The 23,552-nt window shown below is 46.2% G+C and overlaps 2 protein-coding genes across 2 annotated transcripts in view; one reads left to right on the top strand and one right to left on the bottom strand.

Moving 5' to 3' along the window:
• The first annotated feature begins 3,615 nt into the window (after positions 1-3,615).
• LOC108409122 (28S rRNA (cytosine-C(5))-methyltransferase) lies at positions 3,616-20,482 on the top strand. The gene is given in 11 exon segments (XM_073215188.1): positions 3,616-3,775; positions 3,863-3,985; positions 4,924-5,098; positions 5,186-5,294; positions 18,541-18,679; positions 18,771-18,886; positions 19,249-19,427; positions 19,612-19,822; positions 19,895-20,035; positions 20,109-20,178; positions 20,181-20,482. Coding segments are annotated over 11 exon segments (1,497 nt in total). The 5' UTR covers positions 3,616-3,682; the 3' UTR covers positions 20,322-20,482.
• POM121C (POM121 transmembrane nucleoporin C) overlaps positions 20,478-23,552 on the bottom strand; it is a 31,657-nt gene continuing 28,582 nt past the window's right edge. The window contains exon 13 of the mRNA XM_037002591.2: positions 20,478-22,646. Within this exon, the coding sequence (XP_036858486.2) occupies positions 22,549-22,646 (98 nt within the window). The 3' untranslated portion in view covers positions 20,478-22,548. The remainder of the gene's footprint in view (positions 22,647-23,552) is intronic.

Here is a 23,552-nt window from a genome sequence, read left to right as displayed (position 1 = left end):
ACACGGTAAACAAAAGGCTGATCAAGCCAATTTCCAAATGTTGGCCCAGCTGATGAAACCACAACCTGGGCGCCCTTCTACAAACAAGCAACCCTAGGAGCTTGTTTACATTGGTCAAGGGTGTGCCCCTCCCCCAGATCTCCTACCACCCCATGCCCCAGATGCCACAAAAAGGGCCACTGGGGGTCTGATTCCCAGCAACCCGAAGGGGAGGCTGGACGAACAACCCCCATCCTAAGCCCACCATAGTGGGGCTGACAGAAGAAGATTGATGGGGCCTGGGGGCTTCTCGCCCGACCATTTCCATCACCAAACAGGAGCCCAGTATTACTTTAATAGTAGACGGTCGTCCCATCTCCTTCCTCCTAGATACAAGAGCCACCTTCTCAGTCTTGCGAGAATACCGGGGCCCTACCATGCCTGCCATTACTCCTGTAGTCGGGGTAGGAAGTAAACAGATTTTCCCATTAAACCCCCACCCCCTTTTATGCACAATCCAAGACAATCCCATACCTTTCTCCCACTCCTTCCTGGTTATGCCCCAGTGTCCCATCCCTTTACTAGGACGGGACATCCTTACAATTCAATCATAATCACTCCGAGTCCACCTTATTACAATACGTGGACGATCTTCTACTCTGCAGTCCCTCGTGAGAACAGTCTCAACTTGACACTGCCTCCCTACTTAACCTTCTAGCTTCCAGAAGTTACTGGGTATCCCCTGTCAAAGCTCAAATCTCTTCCCCTTCTGTCACTTACCTCAGATTCCTTCTGTCTCAACAAAAAAGTCCATTACCTTAGACAGAAAACGGCTCCTCTCTGACCTGCCCGTTCCCAAAACCAAGACAGAAATCCTTTCCTTTCTAGGCCTGGCTGGGTATTTTAGAGTGTGGATCCCTAACCTCTCCCTATTAGCAAGACCCCTATATGGCCTCAGCAAGGGCCCCCCTGAAGAACCATTATCCTCCTGACCCTGACACTCCTTCATTAAGCTCTGTTGAGCCCTTGTGGAAGCCCCAGCTCTCCATCTTCCAGATTTGTCGAAGCCCTCCTCATTATACATTCATGAGAGGTCCAGTCAAGCTCTAGGAGTCCTAAGCCAATATTATGGCCCATCCTTTGCCCCAGTAGCTTATCTCTCCAAGCGATTAGACCCCACAGTTCAGGGATGGGCCCCCTGCCTATGGGCATTAGCCGCTGGACAGCTCTTGCAGAAGGAAGCTCATAAACTAACATTCGGGGCGCCCCTTACAATTCTGTACCCACATCACCTAAAAGATCTCTTAACCTACAAAAGTTTACAGACTCTCCCTCCCTCCAGACTCCTGACCTTACTGTCCTCTTTCCTCCAAAATCCTGTTCACCCCCTTTGCCATCCATACCCGAATCATGACTTTTTCCTCCTTTACTGCTCTCTCGCTTTTTGTCCTCATTCCTATTGTCTTCCCCGCCACCCCAGCCTTTGTATGGCGATTCAAAGTCAGACAGACTTACACACAGCATCAAACAAAAGTTACTGCCCTCATTGCCACACCAGACTGCCCTCTGAAAAGCTGCTCTGAGCCTTTATACCTCCACGAGCTCCAACCTTCCTTGCCCTCGTGCACAAAAAGGGCTGCTTTCCTTCCCATCATGCTCAGTATCTGTTTGACCACCTCAGCCATTGAGGCAGGATTTTCTGGGGGAGCCTTGGGTCACTCTCTATGGGCAGTTAGAGATCTCAATGCCAAACTTGAGGTAGCCCTGACATCCACTAACAATTCCCTAGCCTCTCTCCAAAGACAGGTCACTTCGCTAGCTAAGGTCACCCTTCAAAACCGGCAGGCCTTAGATCTGCTTACAGCCAATAAGGGAGGCACCTGCGTCTTCCTCCCAGAAGGTGCTGCTATTACATCAACGAATCCGGCATTGTAGAAATTGACATTACCAAACTCACCGACCTTGCCTCCAGCCTCCACTCTGCTTCCAATTCCAACCCATTCTCTTCAATACTAACAAACCCCCTCCTTACCTGGCTCTGGCCCATTGCAGGCCCCATAATAATCATTCTTCTCGCCTGTCTCTTCTTACCCTGTATAATAAAGTTCATCAAATCCCAAGTCGGAAAAATCTCTAATCAAGCTTTCAACCAGCTTTTACTCAGGAACTACCAGCTTCTGGCCACAGAAGATCCCTCACCCTCACGTAACCTCCTCACCACATGCTGAGATGGACCCCTCTCTCTGCTAGAAACTGTTCCTGGAAATAATGGCCGCAGACGCCTAGCTCCTGACACCCATATCCTCTTGGCACCATTGGAATCAACAGGTCCTCGACCTATGGTTACAGGGAACCTTCATTGATTTCCAAACTGAAGAAGTCCACATCTACTTGTCCTTACTGCGGGGAGTCCTATCAACCCTTTCCTCCCAATCCTCAAGCCCTCACTCCCTTCTCCGTCCCCATTCAGCAGGAAGCAGTCAGAGAGAAAGCAACGTCCACAACCCCATAGAGGAGAAAGGGGGGAATGAAGGGCCGCCACCAGTAAGATGGCGAACTTTCGGCTTCTCTTTGGGGTCCTCGGTTCCCGACGGCACCACCTGAAGCCCAATCACCTCTCGCCCCCTTCCCAGTCCCAGCGCCTAGCCAATAGCCACCAGCCCCGTAGAAGTAACAGCACAATCACCCCATGCCCCTTCCTATATAACCCAGCACCTTTCCCTAATAAAGCAGAATTCTCTGGTGAATTGCTGCTGTGTGTCGCTCCTTTCCTTTCAGGTATAGTGGGAGAAACCCGTTTATTGCGTACAAGCAGTGGTCCACTTTTGCTCACCACTGGCCCTCTCTGGTCCAGATATTCTCACACTCTCCCGACCTTTGTAACCACCTATTCATATGGACATGACTACTTCTCTCCACTCCGTGGAAACATCTATTGATATGGATGTACTGAGGCAGGAGAGAGATTCTGGAAATATGAACTTTTACCCACACCTATAAAGGTGTAAGTCTAGAGAAAGGAAACCCGGGGCAAAATACCTCTAAAACTGAAATCAAATAAAGCTTAAAATTAGGAGAAACAAAGCTTAAAACGCACTTACTGCATACAAACTGCAGTCCGGGTCTGCTTCTCCTGCTCCAGCTGAAGCCAACAGCCCTCCCCTTAACCTCTCAGGTTCAGGAGCTCTCTGTTGCCCTGGTAATTGATACGGAGATGAACTTCTCCACCTGTGATGAACGCCTATTGATATGCAGGTGTATTAAAGCCATATTTCTCTCCACTCCTGAGAATGTACTAAAGCCAGGTGAGATATTTTGGAAATAGTACAATTTTACCCACAAAAGGGCAGCAAAAGAGATGGTGAAGTGTGTACGAAACACAAAAAATACACATGACCGATAAACATGAAGACATTCAACCTCAACAGAAATTAAAACAGCATAAAACCCAATTGTTTGCCTTATCCGATTGACAGATTGACAGAAAAACGCTAAGAGCTCCAGAGAAGTGGAGAAACCGGACCCCACCGCCGGCCTCCTCTTCCGGGAAGGGGTGCGGACCCACACAAGACTGCGGGGAACTCCGCAGGGAGCCGGAGCCTCGCGGCCCGGATCTTTGTGCCCTTTGACCCGGAAGTTCAGGCGGGCGCGTGGCGCACGGGCGGGCCCGCTTCGCGGCAGAGACGTAAAGGCGCGCGGGAGTATGGCGGTGTACGCAGCGGCGGCGGCCGTGCTTGCGGGCGTGGAGAGCCGCCAAGGCTCTATCAAGGGGCTGGTGTACGGCAGCAGGTTCCAGGTAGCGGGAGGCAGGGTTCGGGCTCTGGTTGGGTGGGTGGGGTCCCGGGCGGCCCCCCTCAGCATCCGTGCTCTCGGCCCCGCGCAGAACGTGAAGCAGCTGTACGCGCTGGTGTGCGAGACGCAGCGCTACTCCGCCGTGTTGGACGCTGTGATCGGCAGCGCCGGCCTCCTCGGTGCAGAGAAGAAGCTGCGGCCACACCTGGCCAAGGTGATGGGCGGGGTGGGACTATGAGGGGCGGGCAGGGCCGCAAGCCCCTCCTTAGCGGGGTCCTAGCTCTGCCATCTGCCGTGTGACTTTAGCCAAGTCTCTTCTCTGAAATGAGGATGAACAGCCAATAGCTGGGTTATGAATTGAGGTGGGATGAAAATGCTTTAACTTTGAGCTTGTGTGAAAGATTAAATGAGAACAGAAGTGCGGAATAGTGGTGGAAAGGGCTCTTTAGGTTAAAAAAAAAAAAGGTGATGGTAAGGAGGCAGGTTGAGGTCCAGAGCTCTGTTGGTGAGCAGCCATGGGGAAGGGGCTGGGAAATAAGAGACAAGGTACAAATCCTGTATCTTGCATTAGTTTATTATCTTGGGCAGGTGTTTTGCCAATGGGTTTTAGCCCCGGGCAAGTTCGCTATGGATTCAGTGTGACCAAAGAAATTGACAGCAAAACGTTCTTGGGGTGAAAGGTTTATACCCAACTTTATTTCCATGGTGGCAGGTCAGTCACTACAATGCCAATCACTGAGAGCGAGTCTGCATGCAGCAACCCGGTCTCTGCCTCTGGGCCCCTCTTTCCGCACAGTTGTCCCACACAGCCGTCCTCTGGGCCTCTGTCCTCTGGGCCGCCACCACTCCAGCCTCTGCTCTGCCCTCCTGTAGCCTTGCAGCCCTGCCACCATGTCACGTGCAGAGCACTGGGTGGAGCTCTTTTTATAGAGTCAACAGCCCTGTATTCCCCATGGGTATGCAGTGAGCTAGTCAACCAGGGCCTGGTGAGAATCCTGGCCACAGGAACTCTCATTTTATTCACAGCAGGGTAGCTCACTTTTACCAGTTATTGGGTGAACAGGTGATCTGTTTACCCTCTCCAGTTCCAACACTATGGAGTTCCAAGGCCTTAGTGCATAGGGCTTTTTCTCTTCCTTTCCACACCCCCAGGTGCTAGTGTATGAGTTGTTGCTGGGAAGAGGCTTTAGAGGGGGCGGGGGCCGATGGAAGCCACTGCTGGAACGGCACCAGGCAAGGCTGAAGGCTGAGTTAGCCCGGCTCAAGGTTCATCGAGGTGTGAGCCGGAATGAGGACCTGTTGGAAGTGGGAACCAGGCCTGGCCCAGGTGAGGTGGAATTGTGGGGGTGGGTGATACCCATCAGGCCCTTGGGACAGGGCCATATTCCTGCTCTCACTGCCGATTGCGTCCTAGCCTCCCAGGTGCCTCGGTTTGTGCGCGTGAACACTCTCAAGACCTGCCCACATGATGCGATTGATTATTTCAAGAGGCAAGGTTTCTCCTACCAGGGTCAGGCTTCCAGGTGAGCTTAGAACCTTGCTGGCTGTCCTTATTCATTACGGGAGACTCCTGGAAACACCCGGGAAACAGAGATCTGGGAAGGGAGAGGCAGGTGGCTGTGGCTGCATTCAGGTTTTCTGCCTACATTTCCAGCAGTTTCTCCATCTCTTTGGAAGGTCTGTCTCCTCCACCCCTTAAAAACATTGGCTCTCTTTGAAGTCCCATCACACATTCTAGTACTGTATCCCTCAGTTTCTTCTCTAGCTCCTACTCTCACCTGGTGATTCCTGTCTCCCAGTGTAGACCTCTCTCCAGTACCTCACATGCACCATAATTGCAGCCATGTGTCAAATTGATCTTGATCTTCCCTCTTGAGTTTGCACCTTCTTTTTCCCCCTTATCTCAAGTAGTTTAACCTTGTGCAGAAGATAGACAGGTATCCTAAAGCTTTGGTTGGAGGGAACAGAATAGCCGACCCAAATTGGCCGAGCAGTAATTAAATTCATTAGCCCCCATTAGAAGGCTGCTCAGAATAAGGCTGTGCTCCAGGTTAGCTTGCTCCCAGGGTCCAGTTTTGCCATCAGAGAACCAGATCTTTCCATCTCTGTCTTTGCTCCATCATTCATAGTGTCACCTTCATCCCAAGGCAGGTTTCCTCGAGGGGGGGAGATTTATTTTTTAATTGCTAAATCATGTTTATTCAAAATTCAAGATTAAGAAGAATCCTTCCAAAACAATATGTTGAACCCGTTACTGGGTTATTTTGCAACAAGCCTTTTTTCTGTTTTTTGTTTGTTTGTTTTTTCTTGAGGTATAATTGACGTATTAGCTTCACTAATGTGTATAACTAATGGTTTAATACTTGTTGCCAAATGATCACTTCAGTAAGTCTAGTTAGTACCCATTACCACAGTTACAAAAAAATTTTTCATGTGATGAGAACTTTTAAGATTACTCTTGTAGCAACTTTCAAATAAACAGTACAGTATTGTTAAGTATAGTCATCAAGCTGTAATTATTTTCCAAGGACTGACTGACTTTATCACTGGAAAATTTGTACGTTTTGACTCCTTTCACCCATTTCGCTCCCCTGCCCCAACCCCCTATTTCCTGCCTCTGGTAAACACAAATCTGTCCTTTGTATCTGTGAGTCCTTTTTTTTTTTTTTTTTAAGATTCCACATATAAGTAAGATCATAAGGTATTTGTCTTTCTCTGACTTATTTCATTTACGTGTGAGCTCAGGGTCTGTCCATGTTGTAAGTGGCAAGATTGTCATTCTTTTTTGGCCAATACTCCATTGTATAAATACACCACACGTTCTTTATCCATTGATTCTCTGATGGTCATGGTCATTTAGTTTGGTCCCACATCTTGGCTGTTGTAAATAATGCTGTGATGAACATGGGGGTGCTGATACCTTTTTGAGTTACTGTTTTCATTTCCTTCAGATAAATACCCAGAATTGGAATTGATGGATCATAGGGTAGTTCTGTTTTCAATTTGTTAAACAACCTCCATACTGCTTTCCACAGTGGCTGCACCAACTGCCATCCCTACCAACAGTGCAGGGGGGCTCGCTTTTCTCCACATCCTCGCCAACACTTGTTACTTCTTGTCTTTTGGATAGTGGCCATTCTGACTGGTGTGACATGATAATCTTAATTGTGGTTTTGATTTGCATGTCCCTGGTGATAAGTGATGTTGAGCGTCTTTTCATGTGCCTCTTGGCCATCTGTATGTCTTCTTTGGAAAAATGTCTATTCAGTTTCTCTGCCCATTTTTAACCAAATTGCTTTTTGGGGGGTTAAGTTGTAGGAGTTCTTTATAGATTTTGGATATTAACCCTTTATCAGATGTGTTATTTACAAATAATTCTTCCATACAAAAAGATTGCCTTTTTGTTTTGTTTATGGTTTCCTTTATCTGCAGGAACTTTTAGTTTGATGTAGTCTCAAATGTTTATTTTTGTTTTTGTTTCTGTCACGTGGGGAGACATATGCAGAAAAAAATTACTAAAGTTGATGTCCAATAGTTTACTACCTATGTTCTCTTTTAGAGCTTTATGATGTAAGGTCTTTCATTTAGGTCTTCAGTCCATTTCAGGTTTGTTTTTGTGTATGGTGTAGGAAAGTGGTCCAGTTTCATTCTTTTGTTTGTGGCTGTCTGTTCATCGAAGAGCCTGTCTCCTCCCACTGTGTATTCTCGCCTCCTTTGTTGTGGGTTGATTAAACATGAATGCCTGCATTTATTTCTGGGCTCTCTCTTCTGTTGAACTATTGTGTTTTTCTGAGAGTACCATACTTTTTTGATTTATTATTTTCAATGCAATTTTTTTTTTGAGAGGGCATCTCTCATATTTATTGATCAAATGGTTGTTAACAACAATAAACTTCAGTATAGGGGGGTCAATGCTCAATGTACAATCATTAATCCCTCTCAAGCCTAATTCTCGTCAGTCTCCAATCTTCTGAAGCATAACGAACAAGTTCTTACATGTGAACGAATTCGTACATAGTGAATAAATTCTTACATGGTGAACAGTACAAGGGCATTCATCACAGAAACTTTCGGTTTTGATCACGCATTATGAACTATAAACAATCAGGTCAAATATGAATATTCGTTTGATTTTTATACTTGATTTATATGTTGATCCCACATTTCTCTATTATTATTATTATTGTTATTTTTAATAAAATGTGAAGTGGTAGGTAGATGCAAGATAAAGTTAGAAAACATAGTTTAGTGCTGTAAGAAAGCAAATGTAGATGATCAGGTGTGTGCCTATGGACTAAGTATTAATCCAAGCTAGACAAGGGCAGCAAAACATCCACGGATGCAGAAGATTTCTCTCAAAGCAGGGGGGGTGAGGTTCTGAGCCTCACCTCTGTTGATCCCCAATTTCTCACCTGATGGCCCCCCTGCAACTGTGCCTGTCTTAGGTTGTTCCTCCCTTGAGGAATCTTACCCGTCTCTGGCTAACCAGTCATCTTCCGGGGCCATACAGGGAAATGTAAAGTTGGTAAGTGAGAGAGAAGCCATATTGTTTGAAAAGGTTAGCTTTTTACTTCTTTGCAGATTTATGCCCTGTGGCTTCTATGCCCAGCACTTGTCTCGAGGTATCTTTACCACCTGGAGTAATTATGATACTCGGTAAATTCGATATGAGGCACGAATTCTATTTAAGGGTTGTAATTAGGAAGGAAGAAGAAAAGCTATAGAGGTAGCATATGGAAGAAAACATGGGAGGATTGATTATTTCTTTGACATATCTTCTTGTAGAGTACCTTAAGCATGTATAGGTTTTAAACTACTAACTAACTTGTGCACACATATTAACATAATAGGAATATGGTGACATAAACAAAGCAAATCTATAATTACCATCCATCTCCAGTGAAGCCAAGAAAACCATTTAGGCACCCTAGGCATTTGTGAAAATTTGTCTATGATATGATGGATATTGTCCAACTGTACTTGAACAGTCTGAGAGAAATCAGACAAATTAAAGCAGCCCATTTCTGGGATCTGTTCACATCCCATATGTTTTTTTAACCGTAGATAGTCTATAGTCGTAGGATTTTGGAGCGCTACAACTTGCACCCCTCCCAACTCCTGGTTGAGTTCCAACAATACAGATCCGGTCAAATTCGTTGTCTCACTGTATGCACATGCCAGTCTAGACATCTCCCTCCTCATTCCAATGGCAAGTCCAGGAAACGGTGGGGAGGATGCAGCCACAACTGCAGCGTCGCCCAGGTCCCTGTGGAGGCTTTTTGATGATCATACCCTGGCACAAGTCCTCCAGAGAGTGCTGATGCCGGAAGCTCCTCCTCATATCGTATCTTAGTTCATTTTCTGGGTATCCAAGCTAGGCCTTGATCTTATGCATAGAAACAAACAGACCCTTTGCCCACACTTTGACATGCCCTCCATACCACTATGCAGAACTCATTGGAGGTCAGCACACAGTAACTGCTTTTCTTTTTTTTTTTTTTATTAAGAGAAAGCAATATTATCAGAAAAGAGTACCTCCGTAGCTGATCATCTGACACCCTTTAAGTGATCAACATTAAGGATATTTAAAGCATGCGTTGATCTTTGATTTACCAATACTTTTATCCTATCAAGGTGTAATCACCCTTTTCTTTCTTTCTTTCTTTCTTTCTTTCTTTCTTTCTTTTTTTTTTTAATTTTTAATCTACACTTACATGAAGAATACTATATTTACTATGCTCTCCCCTATATCAGGTTCCCCCTAACAACCACATCACGGTTACTGTCCAGCAGCTTAGCAAAATGTTGTAGAGTCACTACTTGTCCTCTCTGTGTTGTGCAGCCCACCCTCCCCTTTCTCCCTCCCCCCCATGCATGCTAATCTTAATACCCCGCTTCTTCTCCCCCCCCCCTTATCCCTCCCTGCCCACCCATCCTCCCCAGTTCCGTTCCCTTTGGTACCTGTTAGTCCATTTTTGGGTTCTGTAATTCCACTTCTGTTTTGTTCCTTCAGTTTTTCCTTTGTTCTTATACTCCTCAGATGAGTGAAATCATTTGGTATTTCTCTTTCTCCGCTTGGCTTATTTCACTGAGCATAATACTCTCCAGCTCCATCCATGTTGCTGCAAATGGTTGGATTTTTCCACTTCTTATGGCTGAGTAGTATTCCATTGTGTATATGTACCACATCTTCTTTATCCATTCATCTACCGATGGACATTTAGGTTGCTTCCAATTCTTGGCTATTGTAAATAGTGCTGCGATAAACATAGGGGTGCATCTGTCTTTCTCAAACTTGATTGCTGCGTTCTTAGGGTAAATTCCTAGGAGTGGAATTCCTGGGTCAAATGGTAGGTCTGTTTTGAGCATATTGATGAACCTCCATACTGCTTTCCACAATGGTTGAACTAATTTCCATTCCCACCAGCAGTGTAGGAGGGTTCCCCTTTCTCCACAGCCTCGCCAACATTTGTTGTTGTTTGTCTTTCGGATGGCCGCTATCCTTACTGGTGTGAGGTGATACTTCATTGTAGTTTTAACTTGCATTTCTCTGATAATGAGCGATGTGGAGCATCTTTTCATGTGTCTGTTGGCCATCTGTATTTCTTTTTTAGAGAACTGTCTGTTCAGTTCCTCTGCCCATTTTTTAATTGGGTTATTTGTTTTTTGTTTGTTGAGGCGTGTGAGCTCTTTATATATTCTGGACATCAAGGCATTATCGGATCTGTCATTTTCAAATATATTCTCCGATACTGTAGGGTTCCTTTTTGTTCTATTGATGGTGTCTTTCGCTGTACAGAAGCTTTTCAGCTTAATGTAGTCCCACTTGCTCATTTTTGCTGTTGTTTTCCTTGCCTGGGGAGATATGTTCAAGAAGAGGTCACTCATGTTTATGTCTAAGCGGTTTTTGCCTATGTTTTTTTCCAAGAGTTTAATGGTTTCATGACTTACACTCAGGTCTTTGATCCATTTTGAGTTTGCCTTTGTATATGGGGTTAGACAATGGTCCATTTTCATTCTCCTACATGTAGCTGTCCAGTTTTGCCAGCACCATCTGTTGAAGAGACTGTCATTTTGCCATTGTATGTCCATGGCTCCTTTATCAAATATTAATTAACCATATATGTTTGGGTTAATTTCTGGAGTCTCTAATCTGTTCCACTGGTCTGTGGCTCTGTTCTTGTGCCAGTACCAAATTGTCTTGATTACTATGGCTTTGTAGTAGAGCTTGAAGTTGGGGAGTGAGATCCCCCCTACTTTATTCTTCTTTCTCAGGATTGCTTTGGCTATTCGGGGTCTTTGGTGTTTCCATATGAATTTTTGAATTATTTGTTCCAATTCATCGAAGAATGTTGCTGGTAATTTGAGAGGGATTGCATCAAATCTGTATATTGCTTTGGGCAGGATGGCCATTTTGATGATATTAATTCTTCCTAGCCATGAGCATGTAATGAGTTTCCATTTATTAGTGTCCCCTTTAATTTCTCTTAAGAGTGACTTTTAGTTTTCAGAGTATAAATCTTTCACTTCTTTGGTTAGGTTTATTCCTAGGTGTTTTATTCTTTTTGATGCAATGGTGAATGGAATTGTTTTCCTGATTTCTCTTTCTATTGCTTCATTGTTAGTGTATAGGAAAGCTACAGATTTCTGTGTGTTAATTTTGTATCCTGCAACTTTGCTGTATTCCGATATCAGTTCTAGTAGTTTTGGAGTGGAGTCTTTAGGGTTTTTTATGTTCAGTATCATATCATCTGCAAATAGTGACAGTTTAACTTCTTTAACAATCTGGATTCCTTGTATTTCTTTGTTTTGTCTGATTGCCGTGGCTAGGACCTCCAGTACTATGTTAAATAACAGTGGGGAGAGTGGGCATCCCTGTCTGGTTCCCGATCTCAGAGGAAATGCTTTCAGCTTCTCGCTGTTCAGTATAATGCTGGCTGTGGGTTTATCATATATGGCCTTTATTATGTTGAGGTACTTGCCCTCTATTCCCATTTTGCTGAGAGTTTTTATCATGAATGGATGTTGAATTTTGTCAAATGCTTTTTCAGCATCTATGGAGATGATCATGTGGTTTTTGTCTTTCTTTTTGTTGATGTGGTGGATGATGTTGATGGATTTTCGAATTTGTACCATCCTTGCGTCCCTGGGATGAATCCCACTTGGTCATGGTGTATGATCCTTTTGATATACTGTTGAATTCTGTTTGCTAATATTTTATTGAGTATTTTTGCATCTACATTCATCAGGGATATTGGTCTGTAATTTTCTTTTTTGGTGGGGTCTTTGCCTGGTTTTGGTATTAGGGTGATGTTGGCTTCATAGAATGAGTTTGGGAGTATTCCCTCTTCTTCTATTTTTTGGAACACTTTAAGAAGAATGGGTATTATGTCTTCTCTGTGTGTCTGATAAAATTCCGAGGTAAATCTGTCCGGCCCCGGGGTTTTGTTCTTGGGTATTTTTTTGATTACCGTTTCAATTTCTTTGCTCGTAATTGGTTTGTTTAACTTTTGTGTTTCTTCCTTGGTCAGTCTTGGGAGGTTGTATTTTTCTAGGAAGTTGTCCATTTCTTCTAGGTTTTCCAGCTTATTGGCATATAGGTTTTCATAGTAGTCTTTAATAATTCTTTGTATTTCTGTGGAGTCTGTCGTGATTTTTCCATTCTCATTTCTGGTTCTGTTGATTTGTGTTGATTCTCTTTTCTCTTAATAAGTTTGGCTAGAGGCTTATCTATTTTGTTTATTTTCTCAAAGAACCACCTCTTGGTTTCATTGATTTTTGCTATTGTTTTATCCTTCTCAATTTTGTTTATTTCTTCTCTGATCTTTATTATGTCCCTCCTTCTGCTGACTTTAGGCCTCATTTGTTCTTCTTTTTCCAGTTTCGATAATTGTGATGTTAGACTATTCATTTGGGATTGTTCTTCCCTCTTCAAGTGTGCCTGGATTGCTATATACTTTCCTCTTAAGACTGCTTTCGCTGCGTCCCACAGAAGTTGGGGCTTAGTGTTGTTGTTGTCATTTGTTTCTATATATTCCTTGATCTCTATTTTGATTTGTTCATTGATCCATTGATTATTTAGTAGCATGTTGTTAAGCCTCCATGTGTTTGTGAGCCTTTTTGTTTTCTTTGTAGAATTTATTTCTACTTTTATACCTTTGTAGTCTGAAAAATTGGTTGGTAGAATTTCAATATTTTGGAATTTACTGAGGCTCTTTTTGTGAACCAGTATGTGGTCTATTCTGGAGAATGTTCCATGTGCACTTGAGAAGAATGTATATACTGTTGCTTTTGGATGTAGAGTTCTATAGATGTCTATTATGTCTATCTGTTCTAGTGTGTTGTTCAGTGCCTGTGTGTCCTTACTTATTTTCTGCCCTGTGGATCTATCCTTTGGGTGAGTGGCGTGTTGAAGTCTCCTAAAATGAATGCATTGCAGTCTATTTCCCTCTTTAGTTCTGTTAGTATTTGCTTCACATATGCTGGTGCTCCTGTATTGGGTGCATATATATTTAGAATGGTTATATCCTCTTGTTGGACTGAGCCCTTTATCATTATGTAGTATCCTTCTTTATCTCTTGTTACTTTCTTTGTTTTGAAGTCTATTTTGTCTGATATTAGTACTGCAACCCCTGCTTTCTTCTCCTTGTTTGCCTGAAATATGTTTTTCCATCCCTTGACTTTTAGTCTATGCTTGCCTTTTGGTTTAAGGTGAGTTTCTTGTAAGCAGCATATAGATGGGTCTTGCTTTTTTATCCATTCTATTACTCTGTGTCTTTTAATTGGTGCATTAAGTCCATTTACATTTAGGGTGACTATTGAGAGATATGTACTTATTGCCATTGCAGGCTTTAGATTCGTGGTTACCAAAGGTTCAAGGTTAGCTTCTTTAGTATCTTACTGCCTAACTTAGCTCGCTTATTGAGCTGTTATATATACTTTCTGGAGATTCTTTTCTTCTCTCCGTTCTTATTCCTCCTCCTCCATTCTTCATATGTTGTGTGTTTTGTTCTGTGCTCTTTTTAGGAGTGCTCCCATCTAGAGCAGTCCCTGTAGGATGCCCTGTAGAGGTGGTTTGTGGGAAGCAAATTCCCTCAGCTTTTGCTTGTCTGGGAATTGTTTAATCCTGCCATCATATTTAAATGATAGTCGTGCTGGATACAGTATCCTTGGTTCAAGGCCCTTCTGTTTCATTGCATTAAGTATATCATGCCATTCTCTTCTGGCCTGTAGGGTTCCTGTCGAGAAGTCTGATGTTAGCTTGATGGGTTTTCCTTTATAGGTGACCTTTTTCTCTCTAGCTGCCTTTAAAACTCTTTCCTTGTCCTTGATCCTTGCCATTTTAATTACTATGTGTCTTGGTGTTGTCCTCCTTGGATCCTTTCTGTTGGGGGTTCTGTGTAATTCCATGGTCTGTTTGATTATTTCGTCCCCCAGTTTGGGGAAGTTTTCAGCAATTATTTCTTCAAAGAGACTTTCTATCCCTTTTCCTCTTTCTTCTTCTGGTACCCCTGTAATACGAATATTATTCCTTTTTGATTGGTCACATAGTTCTCTTAGTGTTGTTTCATTCCTGGAGATCCTTTTATCTCTCTCTATGTCAGCTTCTATACGTTCCTGTTCTCTGGCTTCTATTCCTTCAATGGCGTGTTGCATCTTATCCATTCTGCTTATAAATCCTTCCAGGGATTGTTTCACTTCTGTGATCTCCTTCCTGACATCTATGACCTCCCTCCGGACTTCATCCCATTGCTCTTGCATTTTTCTCTGCATGTCATCCCATTGCTCTTGCATTTTTCTCTGCATCTCTGTCAGCATGTTCATGATTTTTATTTTGAATTCTTTTTCAGGAAGACTGGTTAGGTCTGTCTCCTTCTCAGGTGTTGTTTCTGTGATCTTTGTCTGCCTGTAGTTTTGCGTTTTCATGGTGATAGAGATAGTTTGCAGAGCTGGTACGAGTGACCACTGGAAGAGCTTCCCTTCTTGTTGGTTTGTGGCCTTCCTCTCCTGGGAGAATAGCGACCTCTAGTGGGTTATGCTTGTCAGCTGTGCGCAGACAGGGCTTCTGCTACCTGCCCGTTTGCTATGGAGTTTATCTCTGCTGTTGCTGTGGGTGTGGCCTGGATGGGGCTGCTCCTCGAAAGTGGTGGAGCCCCGTTGGAGGGGGAGTGGCCGGGAGGCTATTTATCTCCGTAAGGTGCCTCTGTGCTCCCTGTTGCCCAGAGGGTTAGAGTGCCCAGAGATCCCCAGATTCCCTGCCTCTGGTCTAAGTGTCCTGTCTTGCCCCTTTAAGACTTCCAAAAAGCACTCTCCAAATCAAAACAACAACAGCAACAATGAGAGAGGGAACAGAAAAAAAAAAAAAAAACACGCGATTTTTTTTGTCCTCAGGCGCCGGTCCCAGCCACCCACTCACTGGTCCTGCTGCCCTGCCTCCCTTGCACTGGGGTCCCTGTCCCTTCAAGGCTTCCAAAAAGCACTCGCCCTCCGGTCCCACAGGGAAAAACGCGCAATATTCTTTGTCCTCAAGCGCCGGTCCCAGGTACCCGCTCACCGGTCCTGCTGCTCTGCCTCCCTAGCACTGAGGTCCCTGTCCCTTTAAGGCTTCCAAAAAGCACTCGCCAAAAAGAGAAAAAGAAAAAGGGGAAAAATGCGTGATTTCCTCCGTCTTCAGGCTCCGGTCTCAGGCACCCACCCGCCCGTCCCACAGGGAAAAAAGCGAAATATTCTTTGTCCTCAGGTGCCGTTCCCGGCACCCACTCACTGGTCCTGCTGCTCTGCCTCCCTAGAACCGGGGGGCCCTGTCCCTTTAAGGCTTCCAAAAAGCACTCACCAAAAAGAGAAAAAAAAGGGAAAAACGCACGATTTCCTCCATCCTCAGGCGCCGGTCTCAGGCACCCGCCCACCGGTCCCGTAGGGGAAAACGCGCGATATTCTTTGTCCTCAGGCACCGGTCCCAGTTACCCGCTCACCAGTCCCGCTGCCCTGCCTCCCTAGCATCGGGGTCCCTGTCCTTTTAAGGCTTCCAAAAAGCACTCACCAAAAAAAAAATAAAACCGCTCCGGTTTCTTTCCACCCACCGGGAGCCGGGGTGAGGGGCGCTCGGATCCCGCTGGGCCGGGGCTTGTATCTTACCCCCTTCACAAGGCGCTGGGTTCTTGCAGGTGTGGATGTGGTCTGGATGTTGTCCTGTGTCCTCTGCTCTCTATTTTAGGAAGAGTTTTCTTTGTTATATTTTCATAGCTCTATGTGTTTTTGGGAGGAGATTTCCACTGCTCTACTCACGCCGCCATCCTGGCTCCGCCCCCTCGATGCAATTTTAAATGTTATTGTTTTTAAAGTTTGTGATAGTTTGTTATTAGTGTATTAGTGTATAGAAGTACAGGTTTTTTTATACTGATTTTTTTAACCTGTAACTTTACTGAATTTGTTGCCTAGTTCTAACAGTGTTTTGATGTAGCTGTTAAGGCTTTTGATGTGTATTATCATATCATCTACAAATAATGATATCTTTACTTCTTCCTTTCCAACGTAGATTCCTTTTATTTCTTTTTCTTGCCTCAGTGCCCTGACTAGGACTTCCAGTAGTATGTTGAATATAAGCTGCAAGAATGGCAGCCTTGTCTTGTTCGTGAGGTGAGAGTGAGACTGGGACCGTGGGTGTAGTCAGAGTAGGGTGAGGGCCTCCAGAAAAAGACCCCTACCAAAACTGCATATTAAACAATTAAACAAAGACAGAGTCACATTAATTCTCTAAAGTAAAACATCAAACTAGGAATATAAGCATTCTTCAAGAAAGATTAGGTAAAACTAAAAAGCCAGGAATAACCTGGCCTGGAATGTTTGAACATCCCCCAGATAAGAAAATACCTCAGCATAGCCCATGTTTTGTTTGTGTCAATTAAATGAGGCTCTTGTAAAATTTACGTCAGCCTGCTAAACGGCCCAGTTTATCTTTAACTTTACCCAGATGCTGCTTTTCCTCCTCCAGCCCTAATCAAGTCAGTAACCCAGCTCACCTTGAACGCAAAACAAGTAGCCTTGACTGATGTGCTCCGAAACCAGGAAACTGCTATTCTGAGAAAGGATCAAAACAGTAAATTTCTTATGTTAACTCCACAAAATACTCTTGAGAAACCGATAAGAAACTTAGTTTCTCTTTAAAAATAAACACTTAGAGACCATCTGGTGGATCCACCTCCCTAACTCTTGGTCTCTCAACTGCCTATAAATCCCCTAGACAACGCGCCACCACGGACACTCTTATCCCCTCCTGGCGTGAGCCGGGAGCCCTCTTCTGTCAATTTGTCTCTAAATAAAAGCCTGTACCTTGCTCTCCTACCTTGACTGTTTGTGAAGCTCATTCGTCGGCTTCGTGAACAAGAACCCCGGCATCAAGAGGAAAAGCTTTTAGCTTTTCACCATTATGATGTTAGCTGTAGGCTTGTGATCTATGGCCTTTATTATGCTGAAGTACATTCCAACTATTCCCGCTTCTTGAGCGAGTTTATCACCAATGGATTCTGAGTTTTGTCAGATGCTTTTTCAGCATCTGTTGAGATGACCACATGGCTTTTACCCATCTTCCTTTTGTTCATGTGCTGTATCACACTGATAGATTGATTTGCGGATGTTGAACCATCTTTGCATCCCTGTACTTGGCACCTTCTGTGTTCCTTGTTTTAACCGAACAGATGTCAGCTCTGTGCACTCGTTTGGTCAGGCCAGACATGGAGTCATCCCGGATGCTTTCCTCCCTACTCTCCCTTCAGCATCTTTCTCAAACCTGTTCCTTTCTCTTTGTCCTTCTGCACATTGCCTAGGTTTAGGCACTCCTTTCCTATCATGATTGGCAGAGGTCTCTCCTAAACTGATCTCCTTGCTTCCAGACTTTCCTGCCAAGGCTGGCTGCAGAAAGACCTGAAGCCAGATCGATGTGGCCCCCCTGCTGAAGCCCTTCCTTGGCTCTCCATTGTGCTGAGCCCCTGCTTCCCCTCCGGCCCATCTGCCATGGCACTCTGTACTTGGTGTCCCCGCTGCGGTTGCTCCTCCCTACGCCACGTGTCCCTGCACTGACATACCGCCTACTCTGGCCTGTGGCCATTCTGGGAAGCCTCCTTTGCTCCCTCCCTTCCCCCATCTCCCAGATGTTCCCCCTCCACCTCTAGCTTGTTGCTTGGAGACCAGGGTGGTAGAGTAGAAAATGGCTATGTTTGGGTTTGAATTCCAGCTCTGCCACTTGAGAGCTGTCCACACCGAGATGCTATTCCCTAGGCCTGTTCTGCACGGGTCAGGGGGAGTGACCAGACGCCTTTGTAGAGCCTAGTGAATTAACTTTCATCTCAGCTCGTAGGGTTACAACCTCCGCACCCACCAGGAATCTGCTCAGCGATCTCCCCTGCACCATGAAAAGTAACCCTTCCCAGAGGTTACGCTTTAACAGTGCTAGCTGACATTGGGTGCCAAATTAGTGCCAGATATCTTTTAAGTATTTGGCCGGTGTTAGCTCATTCAATCCTCCCTGAGGTGGGGATGAAGTCACTTGCTTACATTCCTGCTGCTGGTGATTGGTGCAGGTGGGACCCTCAGCCCTCAGGTGGGCCTGAGAACCCGTTCTCCCAGCTGCTGCCTCTCTCTGATCCCTGCTTATTTTTTCATAGCAGTTATAAACACCTGTTGCAGGAATGAATAAAGTGAGGTGACATGTAAAATGTCCGGCCTGGCATGAAGGCAGAAAATGTTGAACGAATGGTTCTTACTCCCTGGCAGCCTCGAGGAGCTAAGGGCCCTCAAAGGGAAGCGTTTTCTTCTGGATCCCTTGTTGCCAGAGCTGCTTGTGTTTCCTGTCCAGACAGATCTACACGAACATCCACTGTACCAAGCCGGTCACCTCATTCTACAAGACAAGGTAAGGAAAATGGATGGCAAGGGGAGGAACGTGTGGGATAGCGGCCGCCTGGGATCTCTGCTCACCCCGCCGCTGTGCGCTTCCCTGCCAGGCCAGCTGTCTGCCTGCCATGCTGCTGGCTCCGCCCCCAGGCGCCCATGTCATCGATGCATGTGCTGCCCCTGGCAATAAAGCCAGTCACTTGGCTGCTCTTCTGAAGAACCAGGGGTGAGTGCCACGGTCATTCAGGAAGGGGATGGGGTCTGATCCTGTACTTTGTAAGAAGAAATGAACTCTATTCCAGTGGATTGGTAAAGGCTGAAAGGAAGATTTTCCTTAAACATTTCCTCTGGGCTTGGGGCAGCTCGTGCCACGGCCCCAAACTAAGCTTCCCTGTGGGTCGCAGGTGTGAGATGTGAATCCCATAGCCCTTGGAGCAGAGGCTCCAGGTCAGGTATCTCTAACCACTGACCCTCACAGGCCAGGTGACTATTTTCTGTGTCTTGACTTAATGTACATGTCATCTATGAGCTGTGGGCCCTTAGATGCTCCATGAATTCTCTGTGCACCTCGTCTGCCCTCTTCCCCAGGAAGATTTTTGCCTTTGACCTGGATGCGAAGCGGGTGGCGTCTATGGCTACTCTGCTGGCCCGGGCTGGAGTCTCTTGCTGTGAGCTAGCTGAGAAGGACTTCTTGGCAGTTTCACCCTCAGACCAGCGCTATTGTCAGGTCCAGTACATCCTGCTGGATCCTTCCTGCAGTGGCTCTGGTGAGATGTGGATAAAGTGGGGCGAGGAACCCGGAGCAGAGCAACCTGAGTGGAAGGGGCAGCAGTTCATTTGGGCCTTGGGTTTAGTTCTGACTCCATCATCACGTAGGCACGTGTTCTCGCGCAGTAAGTGGGGATTCCAGTATGAAGTAAGGCAATCTGTACTGAGAACCCCAATCCTTAGGTATGCTGAGCAGACAGCTGGAGGAGCCCGGGGCAGGCACCCCCAGCCAGGAACGCTTGCGTGCCCTGGCAGGGTTCCAGCAGCGAGCTCTGTGCCACGCGCTCACCTTCCCCTCCCTGCGGCGCCTTGTCTACTCCACATGTTCCCTTTGCCAAGAGGAGAATGAAGATGTGGTACAAGAGGCCTTGCAGCAGAGCCCGGGAACCTTCAGGTAGTGGGGCTCACCCAGGGTCTTGGGGAGGGAGCTGCTCCCTTTACCCAGAAGCCTGTCACTTCTCCTCAGGCTGGCTCCTGCCCTCCCCTCCTGGCCCCATCGAGGACTTAGCACTTTCCCCGGTGCCGAGCACTGCCTGCGGGCCTCTCCTGAGACCACGCTCACTGGTGGCTTCTTCGTTGCTGTTCTTGAACGGGTAGACGTGCTGAGGTGAGTGAGAAGGGGGCTGCTCTGAACATGCTGGGAGATAGGGACACATCTCATCTGAGGACTTTTCTTCCAGCTCAGTCTCAGAGTCTGAGGCACTGGCTCCAGAACTTCCACCCAGTCCAGCCCCAAAGAGAAAGAAGAGGCGGCGAAAAGCAGCGGCCGCTCCAGGCACACCACCCTGCACATAGCAGGTGCTCAGAGCCGAGTCTTTGTGGGGAGGGATGAGGCCACTTCTCCCCTCAGTTTAACCCTGGGTCCTTGGTCCCAGGCAGCACTTTTGTTTTGAAAGGGTATGTCCTTTTTATTGGTACAGGAAGGAACTGGTAACCCTGTTTCTCAAGCTGGAGAGACATGGATTTCTTTGTCTGTTGGGTCCCTTCCCTGGGTCATATTCATGCTGCTGAGAGAATTCAGCTACCCGCAGAAATAAAAAGACATGGTCCACAATAGGTCACAGTTTTTTTATTATTAATGACATAAGGAAGGAGGAAAATGTCACATTCATACTAAAAATTCCACCTAGACTCACAGGAATTAAGTTTTTAAAGGAAAATCCCAGCCTCCCATTCCTGTCCAGTGCACACACATGTACACACACACACACACACACACACTCAGGTTGGGCCAGGACACCCTTTCCTGGCAGTTCCTGGACCAGATATCCTTCCTGCGGACCGAGGTAAGGTAGCTCCGAGCCCTAAACTAAGAGGCTCTGCCTTATGTAGGCGATAACTAGAAGCTTGATGGCTAGAGCTGTACCCCACTCCCACCACTCCGACCCCTCCGGGTATCTGGGACTTGAAATTCACGCCCCTCCTCCGTGCCAGAGTCTTTAAGTATGTACGTATGGTCCGTGGGGATGGCAGGAGTCGTCCCCATGACAAAGCAGTCCACCTGAGTCACACAGTGGGTGCGGGGGAGACTAGTTACATCTACACTTCATTATAAAGTAAGAATGACACTTTATGTGTGTCCACAGGAGCTCTAGTTCCTCAGGAAAGCTGCCAGGGACAACATTTGAGCCTCGTCACACAGGCATAACTTAAGTGTATAGCTAATTCCTAGTCAATAGCATTTACCACATCAATGAACCAAGCTTGAAGGAATTTAAAAGGCAATTTCGCTTAAATATAAAAATAAATTTTTATTGTTAAAAAATGTTTAAATATTCTTTTTTGAATTTAGACATATGCATTCATACTTCTCCCAAAGACGTAGGGCATGGCAGCACGGCTCCCGGGCCCAGGATGTGTGGTTTTGGAATGATGGAAGATGGGGAAGGGCTGGAGACCCTACAGGGAAGAAAACTTTTAGAATTTTTAAGTGTGGTTTTCTAACATACTCGGGGCAATCTGGCCTACAGTGAGTTCAGGTAGATGGGAGCAACAGCTGAGAGAAGAGGTCTTTCCTTCCCCTTGGCCCCATGTTCCTGGGCTGCCAGCCCTTAAAGTCAAACACCATTTAATAGCTGTAAAGTGGTGCTACTTTCCACATTCAGTTCTAGGCCCCAGAAATTTGAAACAGTTAAGTCCGGCATTACCAACATGCCGCCACTCATACAATTCGATTCTTCCTCCAAACTCGATTCAAAGAGCGATAGACTTCAGCGTCAGACAAAGTAACAGGACAAAGCTTTACACATACAATCCGGAGAGGCAGCTGAGCCTGGTGAGGCCAGTGGCAAGGTGGGCCCAGGTGGCAGGTGAAAGTGGTGGTGGGCACCCTGCCTGCCCCAAAGGCTTCCCTCCATGGATTGAGGCATCGCCCCAGGATCTGCCAGACTAACAGTCTTGAGCCACCAAGCTTTTAGGGTCCAAACTGGCAGAGGTTTGTGGACAAAACAGTGACCTGGACTTGGCAGGAGGAAGCAGAACAGCACAGGCAGCACCACCCACAGGGAACTCCAAGGCAAAGCCAGATTCAAGGTCATTTAAAAAGATCCTACAAGGACCCAGTGAGGGGCAAAGCAGCAAGAAATGGGGAAACAGAAGTCCCCTTAAGGGACCAGAGGAGAACCAGTTGCTGGCCAAGCACAGTAAAGCTTTAGGGATAACCCACTTCCCTGACCCCATCAGATGCACACCAGAGCTGCTGCAGGTGGGCCAGCGCTGGACCCACCACCCTCCAGTGAAGACGGCTCTGGCAGGTGGGGAGAGGGAGGCCGCCTGACGAAGCTTATACACTAAACAAGTTGGGGAAGTAAACTGGACCGTATTACAGATGTTTCTTGGATTCTGTCCAGCCTCACCAGTGGAACCATTCAAGTAAAGAAAGGTATGGATCAGGCTTCTGCTCTGCCACATCCTGCCTCCCCTCCTGCAGAAAGCCTGAGGCTCTGCTTCCTCCAGGAGAGGGCGATGGCCTCCAGGGCTGCCCCTCCCTCCCTGAAGGCTGAAGCCAGAGATCTGCAGTTTGCTTTATGGAACAGGTCAGAGGCTCTTCCCAGCAGAAGCCAAAGTCTAGATCTGGAGAAGGGGTCCGGGGTGGGGTTGGGGTGGGGTAAGGGACATAGGCTACTTCTTGCGTATATGCTGCCTCCGGGCCTGTAGTCGTTGTCGGGCCCCTGGGGTCTTGGATCCTGCACCAATGTTAAAGGATGGGGCCGGCGATCCTGGAAAGAGTCAACAAGACCTCATCAGGGCAGCTACTACCAAAGACTGCTTCTCTGGGTGCCCTAACCTGTGCAGGGCCAGGCCAAAGAACACTGGGTGCTTCAACAGACCTTCCCAGGCTGAGTTCCTTCAGATGCCGAAGGCCCCGGAAGATATTTTTACCTTCTTTTTCGGTGGTGTGGGAAAAGTATACTAGAAATGGCTCCTCTCTGAGCTCTGCTACCTAACTCTAAACCTGGGCTGAACCAGATTCTCAGCCAGGGCACATCTTTCTCATGCTTAGGGGCCTGTTTTTCCCCAAAGGGGAAGGGACTCCACTCTCTTAGGCAGGAATAGTTATGTGTGGGATGGAAAGAGAATAAAGCCAGGGAAATAAATGCCCAGTTAAAGCTCAAAAAGCCAGGAGCAACTTGGCCTGGAATGTTTTAATTTCCCCAGAGAAAGGAGGGTACCTCAGCAGAGCCCATGGTTTTCTTGTGTTAATCATGCAGGCCCAGCTTATTTTTTTTAACTTTATCTATATGCTGTTTTTTTTCTCCTTTGGCCCTAATCAAGTAGTTTGTAACCTGGGCAATTAATAATGGCAAGCAAGCTCAGCATAAACAACATAGTAACAGGCAGAAAGGATTCCATCTTAAAAATAAGATTGCATTTTAATACCCAGGAAGTTAAGAAGTAAGATTCTTAACTTGCTCCTTGGCAAACAGACAACTCAGCCCACCTTGTGGGCTGGGAAGGCAGCCTTGTTTGATATGCTCCCAGACCAAGAAGGCCGGGATCCGAAGGATAAATCAGAGCAGGAAGTTACTTGTGTTAATTCTAAGTATTCAAAGACCACCTATCAGGTCTAAACCTGCCAGCCCTTGGTCACATTCCTTAAGAATCCTTAAAAGGAGGAACCCCCA

Source organism: Manis javanica, chromosome 10, assembly GCF_040802235.1.
Source record: "Manis javanica isolate MJ-LG chromosome 10, MJ_LKY, whole genome shotgun sequence".
In the NCBI taxonomy this organism is placed as follows: domain Eukaryota; kingdom Metazoa; phylum Chordata; class Mammalia; order Pholidota; family Manidae; genus Manis; species Manis javanica.
Note: the sequence above shows the minus strand (reverse complement) of the source record. Positions and strands in the feature narration are given on the sequence as shown.